Raw genomic sequence first — 16094 nt, forward strand, 5'->3', positions numbered from 1 at the left:
CCATATGACAGTCATTAGGAGCAAAGGCAGCCTGTTTAGATCAGGGCTCTGAGACTCCTTAGCTGTGTCCTTGGACAAGTTACTTAGTCTCTCTGTACCTTTTCTTCTTCTGTAAATTACTCATAGTATCTATCTCATAGGGTTGCATAATAATCCAATAATATAATACCCTAAGCATCCAGGGCAATGCCTGACAGACACATGGAAAGTTCTTAATAAGTTAGAATAAATAAATATTATTTAATGAATATCACTATTGATATACTAAATATTATTCTCATTAATTTTTTTTTTTTTTTGGAAATGGAACTAGACTAGAAATTCATCATGTTACAGATGAAAACTCACCAGTCTAAGAGCATATGGAGAGCGTGATGGCGGATTCAGTACCCTACCCACTAGCCCAGTTCCCTTTGGGAAAGGAAGTGGGGACTGCAGCAGCTGGGATCTTTTCTTTTTCAGAAATAGACATAAGAGTGCTGAGCTAAAATAAATGTCGTATCTCCATGGGCTCATTTCTGAGGAAGCGATAACAATAGGCTCAAGTTACATCGAAACAACCTAGCTCTTGGTGTGTAAGCCTGTTCGTGTTTGGCAGTCTCTCCTAGCCAGTCAATCACCTAGTCTGAGCATGTTTTCTCTCTTTACACACAACCTACACGTATGTCATGATTTTCACTGTGCTAACTACAACTTTTTACTCCAACAGAAAAAAAGCAAGGAGGGAGCCAATTGGGGGATGGGTAGAAGAAAGAGATGGAAGAGGAAGGCATTTGATCATTTACTGAGAGGAACACTAGATGCTCACTCAACACAGTCTTAAATACTTGTATAATGAAGCAAGATGTTTCTGCCTATGAATCCAACAGGTATTCCTGAGAATTACACTCAAGATTTATGAGGCCTCTGTGATGCCCAACTTGTTTCAGAAGGACAAAGCCTACGAATAATTTTTTTTCAGGAATAACCTGTGACCATTCTAAACCCTCCCAGACATTCATAATTTGTTAAATGAACTAGATCTAGGCAAACCCCTGCTTAAGTGGGAACCAGACTGGCAGCTTAGACCCATGGCTTCTGCCAATGGCTTTCGCATTTGGTTTGCTTAACTTAGTTCTCTGGGAAGTCATAGACTCCGGTACTTGCCAATGAACCACTCATAAGACGACAAGCTTATCTGCAAATGGGCTCTGACCTACACGAACAGAGACTATTTCTAGAGCTTTATCATCATTAGTTGCTCCCACTGCTGGAATGCTAGAAATGTACATAAGAGGAAATGCACTGGTGTATTCAGGAAATATTTGTGAATGTATCAGAACTTAGACTTGGAATATCCAGGCCACTGTCATCTATTTTAGGAGGTGACCACTTAGAGAGAGGGGAATTTTACCAAGTATAAGCGCAAGACATTTTAAAAACTGGGATGATGAAGTTATCTGCAGAAAATGAAATCAGGCCAACACCAATAGCCCAGCTAAAATTAAAATTCTAGAATGGGCTTCAGAAAAATCATAACATGCCCAGATTAAGGGGAAAAAAGCTTCATTCAAGAGAAACAAACAAAATGGGGACAGAATTTCCTATAGTTTCACTTCACAGAGAAAACCAATGAGGTACAGATCTTGACATGGATCAGGTTTGGAAGCCTTTATTTCCAGAAAAAAAAAGAAGTCAGGAGAAGTCTGTTGATAGGCTATCAGTATATTTTGTGAACTGAAATGGTGTATCTGTCTGATTTAAAGCCTAATACAACCTATTGTTGTTCCTGATTGAATAAAGTCATAATAAAAAAAAATCCAAAACCACTAATAATTCCAAACCATAATAATCAAATGTATTAAGCAATTATCTTCATCTCCTTTGCAACACCCCTTCTGATTAGGGCTGCCAAACTTAGCAAATTAAAATATAGGACACCCGGTTAAATTTAAATTTTAGGTAACCAATAAAACATTTCTTGGTATGTCCCGTGTAATATTTGGGACACACTGATGCTAAAAATATATTCATCACTAATCTAAAATTCAATTTAATTGAGTATCTCATGTTTTATCTGGCAAAGCTACTTCTGCCCCATCCTTAGAGCTCCTCTGATTTAGCTAATAGTAAAGCTAACTTGCATTTATTAATACTCAAATAGAGAGGTTAAACATTGTCTTTCTGCCAGGTTCAAATGCTCACTTTGAGATCTTTGATAAGTTGCTTCACTTGACTGTGTCACAGTGGCCACATCTGTAAAATGGGATTAATAAGAGTCCCTCCCTCCCTCTCAGGGTCAGTTTGGAGATTATAGAAGATGGTACATGGAAGGGCCTAGCACAGAACCGAGTGCATAGCAAATGCTCAGTCAATATTAGCTATTGGTGTTGGCAAGGGAACATGATGAAAGATAAAATGACAAAGAAGTACCTGAGATCTGTCCTTTGCCAGGAATAATCCTTATCTACACGTAGACAATGGAGAGCTGTCAATGGCTATGACTTCATTTATTTGACTTTCATTTTATTTGACAAATAGGGAGTAACACTTAGGAATAATAATTACCAATACTGATGCAGCCTATTACAGTTTACGGCACAGCCTTTCACATTTATTACTTGGTAATAATGCAACGTGCGTATTCCAAAAAAAAATTCAAGACAGTAATTCTCAAAGAGGGAATATTGTGAAAACGTAGCTGTATGGTCTTGGTATGACTCTCACCCCCTTCTGAGACCCACCACTCTAGACAGTTTCAAGGATTAAAAAAAATCTACAATAAAATACTTCCTTTGGCAAGGAAGCAGGTTTAGAGCAGTCCTTTTGTATGTACACAACATAGAAATGACTTCTGGTCCCAAACATGTCTTTCTGTCCTGAACCCCCACACAAAATAATCCTCAGTGTCGTCACATCATCAAATACAAAGGGCAACTGGCTCGACACAGCTGGCCAACAAAAGACCCTCAGCAGAATGGCTTTTTAAAAGCCAAGTCCAAAGAAAGCTGCAACCTGTGGCCTCTATTCATCACCGGAAGATTCTAAATGCTTTCCCCCTTTTGTAACTGGAGAACATCTGGCTTCCAGAACAATCTCTCTCCCAGCGGTAAGTTTTACATATAGAGAAGCAACATCCTTGTTTTTAACGTTGCTTTCTCACGTCCTTGATTAGGAAACATGCCCCTTTCAAAGTAGTTTTACAGCCAGAATCCCAACCCGCCTAAATGGTACCCATCTTGTTTCTTGCCTAAGCAAGAAATATTGTATATGTTGTTAAACTAATTAAACAAAGAAGCCATTAGACCGATAGAGCTTCATTGCTATCGCCGCCTATGTAAGCAAACCAGAATCTAAGCCTGTAAATACCTCAAGGTTATAAAATCAAAACGTTAAGGACAACCAATCACAAGAGCCAACTAGGCTTTAAGCTATAGGCAATCAATAATTCCCTTTCTTTGCTTCTGCCTGTTCTCTATAAAAATCTCTCCCTGAGTTCCCATCTTTGGAGCCTTGCAAACCACTTCTGATTCAGCACTGCCCAATTCAAACTGATTTTTGCTCAAATAAACTCTTAAAAATTCTAATATATCTCAGTTTATCTTTTAATAATGTAAGTAAGTACAAGGCTTATTTCTGAAGAAAAATTCTGGTGTGCTAGGATTTTCTGTGTTCTTTTTTGCAATACTTAAGTTTTCAGCATCTTGGTATAGAACAAGAGGGCAAGGTACAGATGGCATTTGGGATTTAGTTGGTGTACATATTTGATTAAAATGGCAGACAAATCACATCATTTCTACTCAGAAGATATTTCTTTAGCATAGATTGATAGAGTTTCAACATGACCGATGTAGTTTTGAATAGTGATAAAATCAACAAAATTCAAGAAAACAATGCATAGCCCAGCGGGTGCAACTTCTGGCTCCTAAGAATATGCACCCAGCTGAATAAAGCCAAGAGGCTTCCAGGGCAGGCGTTGGCGCTGGGCAGTTTACTCCCCAGAAGAAAGGAAGCCCTGGGACCAGCAAATTCATTTAAAATCTAGCATTAAGTACCTTCCTAGTCCTTTATTTGCAACACTACTCTTAAACATATGTAAAGCAATTCCCTTTCTAACTTGCCTTGCCCACCAGATATTAAAATGCGAGGTTGGGGTTTAGGCATTTTATGGGGTTTTTTTTAAGATTAATAGGATGCATTTAAATTCCCTTTGAGAAGACACCTAGATATTATCATACGTAAAAGGTAACACTGAGGAGGCTGCCAAGAGCTGGAGGGAGGAGGGAATGGGAAGTAAGTCTTTAATGGATACAGAGTTTTAATTGGAGATGAATAATGAAATGAATGAAAACGTTCTGGAGACAGACGGTGGCTATGGTCACAGAAGAACATGAAGGGCATGATGCTACAGAACTGCACACTTAAAAATGGCTAAAGGGGTAAATTTTGTTGTGTATGTTTTACCACAATAAAAAAAAACTGATACGCTAATAAAGGTGATTAAAAACATTTTTAAAGGTGAGATGTAAAGGAATAATAACCAGACAGAAAGTGGGAGAGAAAGAAATGGAAAGAAAAGAGACAGATGAACCCGCACCCCCACCCAGGGCAGTGGTGGGCCGGTGGAAGTGATACTAAAGAGGAAAAGTAAGTTGAGCCCCCTCCACCACCCCCGAGTCAGGAAGAGGATACCTCACTCAGAAAACATGGACTGAGCGCTTGAGAGAGGGTGCTGTGTGTGGTAGACAGTTTGTCAACAGAGCCCACCCCTCAGCAAATAAAGGCAATCAAGCCACTAAAAAATTCACTGCATACAAATGGCCAAGAAACACATGAAAATGTACTGAGCATCATTACCCATCAGGGAAATGCAAACCAATACCACTCAACACCCACTAGGATGGTTACAATAAAAGCACAGACAATAGCAAGTGTTGACTAAGATATGGAAAAAGCAAACCTCTTATCTGTTGATGGTGGGAGTGTAAAATGGTGCAACCACTTTGGAAAACAATCTAACAGTTCTCCACAAAGTTAAAAATACATTTACCATATGGCCCAGCAATTCCACTCCTGGGTCCATAGACATGACACATGAAAACATAGGTCCATGCAAACAAAGACTTGCACATTCACAGAAGCACTATTCATAATAGGCAAAAAGTGGAAACAACTGAAAAGTCTACCAACTTGTGAAAGGATCAAGAAGCAAAGCAAAACACTGGAATACCCATTAAATGAAATACCATTCAGCACTGAAGGAAATGAGATATTGGTTGAGGACACAACATGGATGAATCTTAAAAACATCAGGCTAAGTGAAAAAAACAGACACAAAAGACTACATGTTATATGATTCCATTTATATGAAATGTCCAGAACAGGCAAACCTATAGAGACAGAAAATATGTGTTTCCTTGGGATTGTGATGGGAAAGGAGATTATCCATCACTGGGCATGAGGGATCTTATATGGAAGTGATGAAATCTTATGAATTTGGATTACAGTGATGGTTGGTAAATTTAAAAGTTGTTAAATTATAGACTTAAATGTGTGAACTTTATGGTATATAAGTTATACACCTCAATTAAGTTGTGTTTTAAAAATAAAGGAACGGTATGGGGTGCATGGGTGGCTCAGTAGGTTAAGCGTCTGACTCTTGGTTTCGGCTTAGGTCATGATCTCATGGTTCATGAAACTGAGCCCTGTGTCAGGCTTTGTGCTGACAGTGCAGAGTCTACTTGGGATTCTCTCTCTCCTTCTCTTGTCTGCCCCTCTCCTGCTCACGCTCTCTCTTTCTCAAAACAGGTGAATATTTTTTGAAAAAATTTTTAAAAGGAATGGTAAAAAATGAATTGAATTGTAATTTAGAGACTCTAACACATGCAAAACAAACAAAAACACTGAGGAAAGTGGCATATGAGGGGAAAGCAGGAAGGGAGCCTCAAGAGAAAGACCCTGAGGTGAGCACATCGGGACCAAGTTTGGGGAAGGCCAACAGTCCAGCCTAATCAGTCTAGATAAAGACTGGTCTTCATTTGTTCATTCATAGATTTATTCATTCAGCAAATACTAACAGTTGCATATGATGTGCTACACACTCAGCCAGGTGCTGGGGACACATGCCTTATGGCAATTACATTCCAGCAGGGGAGACCAGATATTCTGCATTGACCTTTGTGGTTATTTATGTGAGACTGGCTAGGGAGGAGTACTAGGTTCAGTGAAAGCATGTAACAAACGAGACTTGTCAGAAAGTGCTGTTCAAGGAAATAATATTTGGGCCAAAGACTGGAATATAAAGAGAAGTTAATTGGGAAGGAGAGGGAGAGAGAGGAGGAAGACCAAGGGAGCAGTCAATAAAAGAATGGGGTTCTAAAAAGCAGAGCACCTGCCAGAGTTTGGTTAAGGTGCTCAGGGCAATGGAAAGGCCAGCAGGCTTGAGCAGAGGGATGTTATCAGGTTGGTCTTTAGAAAAGATCACTTTGGCTACAAATAGTGCAGGTGGAGATGGCAAGTTTGGGTACAGAGACACAATGGAAGACAAGGCTAGAAATGAAATTACAGTTAGAGTAAGGAAATCTTCAATGCCAGGAGGAGATGTCTAAGCCTTGGTCAGTGTTCAAAAGGAATGGAATCAAAGGGTTTGGGACAGGAAAGTCCTTTCTCAGGCTCATTGGGAACTGGAGAGCCAGGAGCATTGATAGGGCTCATGTGGCCACACCTGACACTGCCTCGGTTGAATGCTGAGACAATGTTTTCCCAAACTGACCACAAAAGTCACCTGGGGTGCTCATTAAAAATGCTAATTCTCAAACTCAGATCTCCTGAATGTGAATTTTGAAAGGAGAAACCTGGGAAGCTGTATTTTTACTATTGTTTTCTACACTGCTGCAGGAGATTCTCATAGTCATGCAAGTTTTAGAAAATACTGATCCATACCTTTTAAAAAAATCAATGTCTAGGCAAGCAAAAAACAGAATAGGACATAATATAGAAGTTATCCTGGAATATGAATTCCCTTTTCTTCTAGTTAACAATGGTAAGTGTCCATGGATAGATCACACACACACACACACACACACACACACACACACAGGAATATTACTTAGCCATAAAAAAAGGATGGGATCTTGCCATTTGTGACAACATGGATGGACCTAGAGGGTACTATGCTAAGTGAAATAAGTCGAACAGAGAAAGACAAACCCCATATGATTTCACTTACGTGTAGAATCTAAAAAACAAAACAAATGAAAAAACAAACAAAAAGCAGAAATAGACCCACAGATACAGAGAACAAAATGATGGTTGCCAGAGGGCAGCAGATGTGGGGGATGGGCAAAATGGGTGAAGGGGACTAGGAAATATAGCCTTCCAGTTATGGAATGAATAAGTCACAGGGATAATTTATAATGAACTTATCCATTCATCTGTTGATGGACACTTGGATATATTATGGTCACTTTTTTTTTAGTTTATTTATTTAAGTAATCTCTATATTCAGTGTTGGGCCTGAACTCATAACCCCAAAATCAGGAGTCACATGTTCCACTGACTGAGCCAGCCAGGCATCCCTACTATGTTCACTGTTTAAAAGTTGTTTTTACCTGTTCTTGTTTCAAGAGAACCACTAACCTAGTTCAGCCTGTGCCTGTTCACAAGAACACAAAGATAGGGGCGCCTGGGTGGCTCAGTCGGTTAAGCAGCTGACTTTGGCTCAGGTCATGATCTCGCGGTCTGTGAGTTCAAGCCCCGCGTCGGGCTCTGTGCTCACAGCTCAGAGCCTGGAGCCTGTTTCGGATTCTGTGTCTCCCTCTCTCTGACCCTCCCCCGTTCATGCTCTGTCTCTCTGTCTCAAAAATAAGTAAACGTTAAAAAAAATTAAAAAAAAAAAAAAGAACACAAAGGTAGTTATACTTTAGGACAGCTCCTATATTATATCTTATTCTGTTTTGCTGCTTGCCTAGACATTGATTGAAAAAAAAAAAGCATGGATCAGTATTTTCTACAACTTGCATGACCATAAGAATCACCTGCAGCAGTGTAAAAAAACAAAAGTAAAAACAGCATAAGGAATATAGTCAGTGGTATTGTCATGGTGTTGTACGATGACAGATGGTAGCTAGACTTGTGAGCATAACATAACATTTAGACTTGTCAAATCACTATGTTGTGTCCCTGAAACTAATGTAACATTGTATTAACTGACACTTGAATTAAACAAAAAAACGTGAACATGGTATAATAAGAAAATAGTAATGGGTGTGTCTAATATTGGTTTTTGGCATCTATGGCATTGGCACTGAAGAAAAGTAGGTACAATTCTTGGTAGATCTGAGAATATCTGTTTCCCAGGGCTGCCATAATAAGTTACCACAAAATTGGTGGCTTAAAACAACAGAAATTTATTCTGTCACAATTTTGGAGGCCAGAACTTTAAAATCAAGGTATTGGCAGAGCTATGCTCCTTCTGAAGGTTCTAGGGGAGCATCTTTCCCTGCCTCTTCCAGCTTGTCTGGTGGCTCCATGTGTTCTTTGGTTTGGGCCTTCACATACTCCAATCTCTGCCTCTGTCTGTTCACATGGCCTTCTTTCCCAGGTGTGTTTCCTCTCTTTCTGTTTCTTATAAGGACACATATCATTGGACTTAGGATCTACTGGTTTAATCCAGGATGACCTCATCTAGAGATTCTTAATTGAGTTGCAAAGACTCATTTTCCAAATAAGGTCATATTTACAAGTACCAGGGTTTAGGTCTTGGACATCCCTTTTTTGGGGGAAGAATGGGTTCACAATTCAACCTACTAAGCCAAGTGATTTAAAATTGTTGAGCAGGCCCATATGATGTTCCTACTCACATCAGTGTATTTAGAGGGTGTTTTTAATGTAAATGCTCCTAGCTCAATGTTCCTCAGAATGACAGAAGTTTATTTACGAATGAATTCACTCTTCTGAGTCATGTCCATTTTTAGTAGCACGACTTTGTCATTTCAAACTAAGATATAGTATTAAAAGGTTACCTGTAGTAGACAAAATCACATTCAGACAATTATGACATTGTAAACAATTTTGTACCATTTTAAGAAAGAAAATTTCTAAGCATGAAGATAGGTACATCTATTATAAAAAGAGCAATATGGAGGAAACCAAACTATTACAATGATTGCTCCTGATATTCCCCTTGGCAAGTGTCAATGAATCAAGTTTTATTGTAGTTCGAGTTTTAAGAGAATAGTTTGTTTTCCCAGGGCAGAAGACAGGGATAGCTAATATTGCAAGGATATGTAAAGTAGTTATTAGAAACAGTAATAGTGGTACACATATAGATATATGATGAGGAGTCTGTAGTTAATTAATGAACATCAGGCACTTACAGACACAGGAAAAAAATAGTACTTTGGATGGGTACAAAGACAGGATGGATACATAAAGCAGTGTAGGGTAGGAACCACAGTAATAACTAAAGGAAAAAATTGATGATTGCTGCATAATTGGGAAACTCAAAGCAGAAGATCTAAACAGAAGTACTTCCCTAAGTTATATCCACCAGAAGTTTCACAAATTCTTTAGGGAGAATAGACTGACATTAATAGAGGAACTTAATAATATTTGTAGAAATTTATTGGTGTATTTAAATATATTTCTATTTTGCTTAACTTTTTAAAGTGTATGGTATCCATTCTTCAGGGTGGGTTCAGTTCTTGAGAACTAAAAATCCTCTGTTCTTATTAAACATTCCCAGCTATTTATTAAAGAAGAGGAGAGATCAAGAATGACATCTCAACTGGCCAGACTCAAATACAACTTCAGTCAAGATCCTGGTTGCAAGGATCAGTGGACTGATTAAGTAGCAACCTTAGAAAATGAGACCTGGGGGCACCTGGGTGGCTCAGTTGGTTAAGTGCCTGACTCTTGGTTTCAGCTCAAGTCATGATCTTGTGGTTTGTGAGATCGAGCCCTGCATCAGGCTCTGCGCTGCTAGAACAGAGCCTGCTTGGGATTCTCTCTCTCCCTCTCTGCCCCTCCCCTGCTCCCACCCTCTGTCTCTCTCAACATAAATAAATTAACTAAACAAATGGGACTTGGACAAGACTTGCTTCTATCAGAACATGCCATTTGCTTTTATAATACAAACTCTAGTCTCTCTGATCATTTCAATGTGTGCACTACATCTGCAGCTACACTAGTAACACATTTCAGAAATGAATTCTTAAAATGATGACAGATTCCAAAATAGCAAATAAAAATCCATCAAGCTCATCCACCCATCCCTCTCTGTCTGATGTGGTTATAGATACAAACTTCTGTCTTTGCAATAACAGCCAGTGAAACGCAAATACACCACTGAGTCTATATTATTGTCTTGCTAATTCTGCTAAACGTAATAACATAATTTTAAGAAAATGAACTTTCAGTACTGGATAGTTAAATTGTTTAGATTAGTTGACTCTTTTGACCAAGCAGGTGATTGCCCCATCTTTCATTTAATTTCACTGTGGCATTTTTGTTTGCTTTCTCTAACATTTTCAACACAGATAATTTAAGTCCAGCCTTCACATTACAAAGGAAAGCTTGAATAAATTCATCCTGTATATTCTTTTACACAACCTCTACTGATAAATCCAGGAGTGAAATATCTCTAGGGATATCTCAATATAAAAAGGGACACCACTTGGGGTACCTGGCTGGCTCAGTTCATGGAGGAGGTGACATTCAATCTTGGGGGGTTGTGAGTTCAAGCCCCATATTGGGCTTAGAGCTTACTTTAAACAGGTGGGGGTGGGGTGGGGTAGATAGTACTTTTTGTTTTTCAAAGAAAAATTCGCATGTGGCATATATTTAAATTCTAGTCATTCAAGCAAAAATGTTAGAAAGCCTCCTACTCCCAGCCTCTGTTAACTGAAATATAAACAGAATTTTAAGAAGGAGGAACCATTCTTTTGTGTCTAATCTAGTAATAGAGGGTAAGTGGTTGAGTCTGATACACTTTGCTATGGATTCTTCAATCTAGGCAATGATTATAAATTTATGCATTTAATTTGAACAGTGATAATTAGGTTGATTGCCAGATGACTCATTTTGTAAACTTTTGGCCATTAGTGTTCCAGCTGGAGTGGGCCATGTGCTGCCTTCCCACTGACATCACTGGAAATCTTGAGTCAAGGTCAAAGCTACTTTATGCCTCTCTGACCTTTCTTCACTATGCACAGTGGGGCCCGGGTTCTCAGCTCCGAATGTTCAGATTTATTCCACTGTGCCCATGGGGTTACCACTTGCAGACAACCTACATGTACATATTCAGTAGAGACCCTGCAACAAGCCTACTGGAATTCACATGTTGGATTCTAGCTTTCAGGTGGCTTCCTAATCCAGATGCCAAATTTCAGAAAATCTTATGTCTGGCTGACTCACTGAGGCTCCAGTGAATAGAGAGACAATCCCAGCAGCATTGAGAGGCAGTGCTCATTTTGCCCCTAGAGGTCTTCCATAGGCTCATTTTCCTCTGGAGACGCCCTTTGAGAACCCAACCAGAGAAAGCATCTCTTACCTTGATAGTCATGTCTGCACTGGCTGTTTCTGTGGCATCTGAGGCTGCCTCGTCTCCCTTTAGCAGCACACTTTCCCACCCGACCCCTGAAAACAAAACAAAACAAAACAAATGCCATTTGAGTCACATGCATTCAGCTGGCATGGATAGACACCTAACTGACATTTTGCACATTCCTATCCTGTGTGTGTTATAAAGGAAACTGATGTCGCACCACACAGTTAACCTGCTGGGCAGTTACTGGGAAAGTGTACTTTCCAAAGGGGCCAATCAGTAGCTCCTTTCTGTTTATCTGATCTCCAACTTTGGAGTCCACTGTTCAAATTCTGTATCTTATAGACAGTTCTACCCTCAGTCCAGAGTGAGAAGAAGTTGGAATGAACTCTTCCAGAATCCAGACCTCATACTGAGGTCTTACTGGGGGCTTAACGTGAATCCCAGCACACAGAAACACACACATCTGAATCTAATTCAACACCCAATAGAACTGACTCCAGATTATTCACTGCCCTAGTTCCATACACATACTGGAAATGACCGAAAGTTTATATTCACTTTTATTTTATTTTTTAATTTAAATTCAAGTAAATTCACATACAGTGTATTACTGGTTTTCAGGAGTAGAGCCCAGTGATTCATCACTTACATATAACACCCAGTGCTCATCCCAACAAACACCCTCCTTAAAGCCCATCACCCATTTAGCCCATCCCCCATCCACCTCCCCTCTTTTAAAATCTATATGTTTTCTCCCCAAGTCTTGATAAATGTTAGTGTTCCTTTTTCCTTAAGCTTCCAGATGATCTCCAAGCGTAGACACATGACAAGATACAAGGTTTTGCTCTCTTCACTTCAAAAAGGAGATCAGGGGTTGGTATTTAGAAATACCCATGAATGCAATATAGCCTAACTACACCAATTCAGATGCAATTATGTGTGTGAATCAGGTGGAATGGTCTGTATTAGGGAAAAGTTTGAAGTAATGACAAGTATATTTTTAAAAACAGATTTATTGCAGATAAAGTTATCTTTTTTTTTAAGTCTTTCATTTTTTATTATTTTTAAGTTGATTTATTTATTTTGGGGGTTTGGGAGGCACAAAAAGAAAGAGGGAGAGAATCCCAAACAGGCTCCATGCTGTCAGCACAGAGCTTGACATATGCCTCAATCCCATCAACCGTGAGATCATGACCTGAGCCTAGATCAAGAGTCGGTCACTTAATAGACTGAGCCACCCAGGCACTCCAAGAGTCATCTTCCTAAAAGCTAAAAAGTAATGCTTAGTAAAGTTTTTAAGGGTCTACTTTAACGAGTAGATACAAATTTTATAATTGGTATAATAACTGCCTGCTGGGATATGAATGCTCACAGCCTAAAGTATTAAAAAGATTGTTTTCTTAAACAGGTTAAAATTGGCTGCGTAATATTTGCTTACGTTGTCGATTTCCTTAAGAAGTAATTTTGCCTAAGGGTAACTCAAGGACAATATTCATTCCAAACCTGTGTGAATAGCCTAAATTCCAAAATTTCAATTATCTAGCATTATGTTAAATCAGGACTGGCAAACATTTTTTGTGCCACATAGTAAACGTTTTAGGCTTTGTGGTCTTGCCATTTGTGTTGCAACTTCTCAAGCTGCCACTACAGAGCAAAATAGACAACACATAAACAGCCAACTGACATCAGTCAACAGCCAACATATAAACAAATGGGCATGGTTGAGTTCCAATAAAACTTTATTTACAAAAACAGGCACTGGGCCAGATTTGGCCCATAAGATGTATTTTACCAGATGGATAGTGATGATGGTTGTACCACTTTGTGAATGTATTTAACGCACAGAACCATATACTTAGAAATGGTTACAATGTGTTATATACATTTTAGCACAATAAAAAAAACATTTTGCTAGGCAATATTCAAATTTCCAGTTTAACCGGTTCTATAAATACCCACTGAGTAGGTATACCATTAATTCCATAGCTATTTTTAAAATGTTGTATATTTAGGTCATTTCTAATTTCTCATCAGTATAGATAATGCTAAAATGAATACTTTGTCTAAATGCTTTTCTTCTTACGAATAATATCCTTCAAAAGGACTCCTATGCAAAATGTATGCGTACTGTTAAGGCTAATGGCACATGTTCCCATATCGCCTTGTAAAACAGTGATGCCAATTTTACGATACCACCAACAATGTATAACGTAATAATTGTGCCATCACCATAATTTTCTCAATAGTGTTATTATTAAACAAACTGTGTGGTTGTGGGGAATGATTTCTTAAGCAAGGTGGGGTTACATAAAATATTCATTATAGGAGTCCATATATTTTTATGTATAGTATTATAATGATTTTTGTGTCAATTTATATTAATGCAATAAAAATGATATAATTTTTTAATAAATTTTTTAAAATATTTATTTTTAAGAGAGAGAGAGAAAGAGGAGTACAAGTGAGGGAGGGGCATAGCTCTCCCTGGGAGAGACAGGGAGGGAGACAGAGGATCCGAAGTGGGCTCTGCACTGACAGCAGAGAACCTGATGCGGTGCTCGAACTCGTGAACTGCAAGATCGTGACCTAAGCCACTGTTGGACACTTAACTGACTGAGCCACCCAGGCACCCAATATAATAATTCTTTAAGAAGATATACTTTGCCAGCTTCTGTGCTCAATCAAGAAACCAAAGACATGTACAAGAAAGACTGTTATACTTTAGCATTTTTGTAAAGACCAACCAATTGGACAAATGGGAACAGGAATGATTTTTTCATGACACTTTTAAGAAACTAATATGTGATTAATTAAATTTTAATATATTAGCATCAATTGCATTATTTTATATTCTGGATCCTTGAGAGCCTCATTTTACAGGACATATGCACAATGGATTACTCAAGATCCATGCGCTCAATTTATTGCAAGGTGCAAATAGTTGTTTCTGACTAGGATGTAGAAATTGGGTCAGTTTGGTGAGCTGCCCTACGGTTTCCTCTAGAGAAACTGCTACAAAGAGGTTGCTAGCTTTTTCTTAAATGCATGTTTCTGGGAGAGCAATCTTTGCTCCCACATGAATGGATTATTTCCCTGACACCCTTTGCATTCAACAGACTAATAGCCCCTCTTGGTTTAAGCCACTGTTGGCACCTGTTGGATCTGGCTGGCAGAGAGACACAGATGTTGGGCATGGACAATTATATGATGTTTACTTCACAGAATATTTTGAATTATCATTTCAGCAAATATTCATTCCCCTCCTTTCCCACTGTGGGAGAAATTTTCTTCCCTGTCCCACTGATGTTTACTCTGGCCAGTGGGATGCTAGTGCACATAATGAAAGCAAAGGTTTGAAATATGCTTGATGGTGATGCTTTCCCTCTTGCATTTCTGCTATAGCAAGAGAAGGACATGCCCCAGTTGACCTGCAAGGGACTGAGAGTCATGAGGAGCAGAATTGGACCCTATCTACACTTGGAGCTAAGCTAAGCCAAGTCTTAATCAGCCAACACCTAGCCCAGCTACACATGCATGACAATAAAAGCTATTGAGTTTGAGGCTGATCTGTCAAGCAGCATTATTGTAATAGTAGCTAATAGATACAATATATAACCAAAATTATGAATGAAATTCATTTTGTATAGAGCACTTTCAACTTTATGCAAAAGTAATTCCTTTGTTGTATAGAAATTTCATTTACAAGTATTGATTTCTGTATTTCTGTATCGAGAGAGAGAGAGAGAGAGAGGGAGAGAGAGAAAGCTGTATACCCAATGTGAGGCTTGAACTCACAACCCTAAGATCAAGAGTTGTATGCTTTACTACCTGAGCCAGCCAGGCACCTCCAATTCCCATATCTTTCCCATGTGGGGAAGAATCTTTTCTCTGCTATAATCCTTTTGTAGGCAAAACAATTTTTATTAAAGGATATATGGCCATACGAAAGAGACATGAAACTTAAATATATATGTATTCTCAATATTTTAGCCTCCAATAAAGAAAACATCCATTTTTCTCCCTCAAGTAAGCTCTACACCCAATGTGGGGCTTGAACTTGCTACCCTGAGATTAAGAGTCACATGCTCTACCAACTAAGCCAGCCAAACACTCCAAGAAAACAGTTAAAATTAGATAACCTATCATTTCATGGCAAGAGTAAGAGAAAATAGACCTAACATTTTAATTAAAAGTGTTATTAATCCTAACAATAAGTTGTGAAAACAGGAAAATGCTAATTTAAAAGCTAGAGGCAAAATTCCTTCCAGGGAGAAAACTGAGTCTTGGAGAAAAAGAAATTTTATGGATCATTTGGGTATGATGGATCCCACATCATGGAAGTAGGAGTAAAAGGAAGATATCCATTTAGAAGAAGGAGAGAACTTGAAAGAAGCTGGGACAAGAATTGACAGTAAGAAATTTCCAAGGGTAATAAAAAGGACTTTGGGGAACCATGATGTTTAAACATCAATTTTAAATTACTTATCATGCTGTGGCATGACATAAGTCCCCTCAGTCTCATACCTTGAGTGGAGAGCTGTTCTACACAATTGTCTTGTGTTGGTGT

General features: G+C 38.7%; 1 protein-coding gene across 10 annotated transcripts in view; it reads right to left on the minus strand.

Annotated features, from left to right (window-relative positions):
* PALM2AKAP2 (PALM2 and AKAP2 fusion) overlaps window positions 1-16094 on the minus strand; it is a 484510-nt gene that overhangs the window by 118806 nt on the left and 349610 nt on the right. For all 10 annotated transcript variants that reach the window (XM_058694604.1, XM_058694609.1, XM_058694606.1 and 7 more), the window contains one exon: window positions 11531-11616. In XM_058694604.1, the coding sequence (XP_058550587.1) occupies window positions 11531-11616 (86 nt within the window). The remainder of the gene's footprint in view (window positions 1-11530; window positions 11617-16094) is intronic.

This window comes from Neofelis nebulosa, chromosome 12 (assembly GCF_028018385.1).
Source record: "Neofelis nebulosa isolate mNeoNeb1 chromosome 12, mNeoNeb1.pri, whole genome shotgun sequence".
Taxonomy (NCBI): domain Eukaryota; kingdom Metazoa; phylum Chordata; class Mammalia; order Carnivora; family Felidae; genus Neofelis; species Neofelis nebulosa.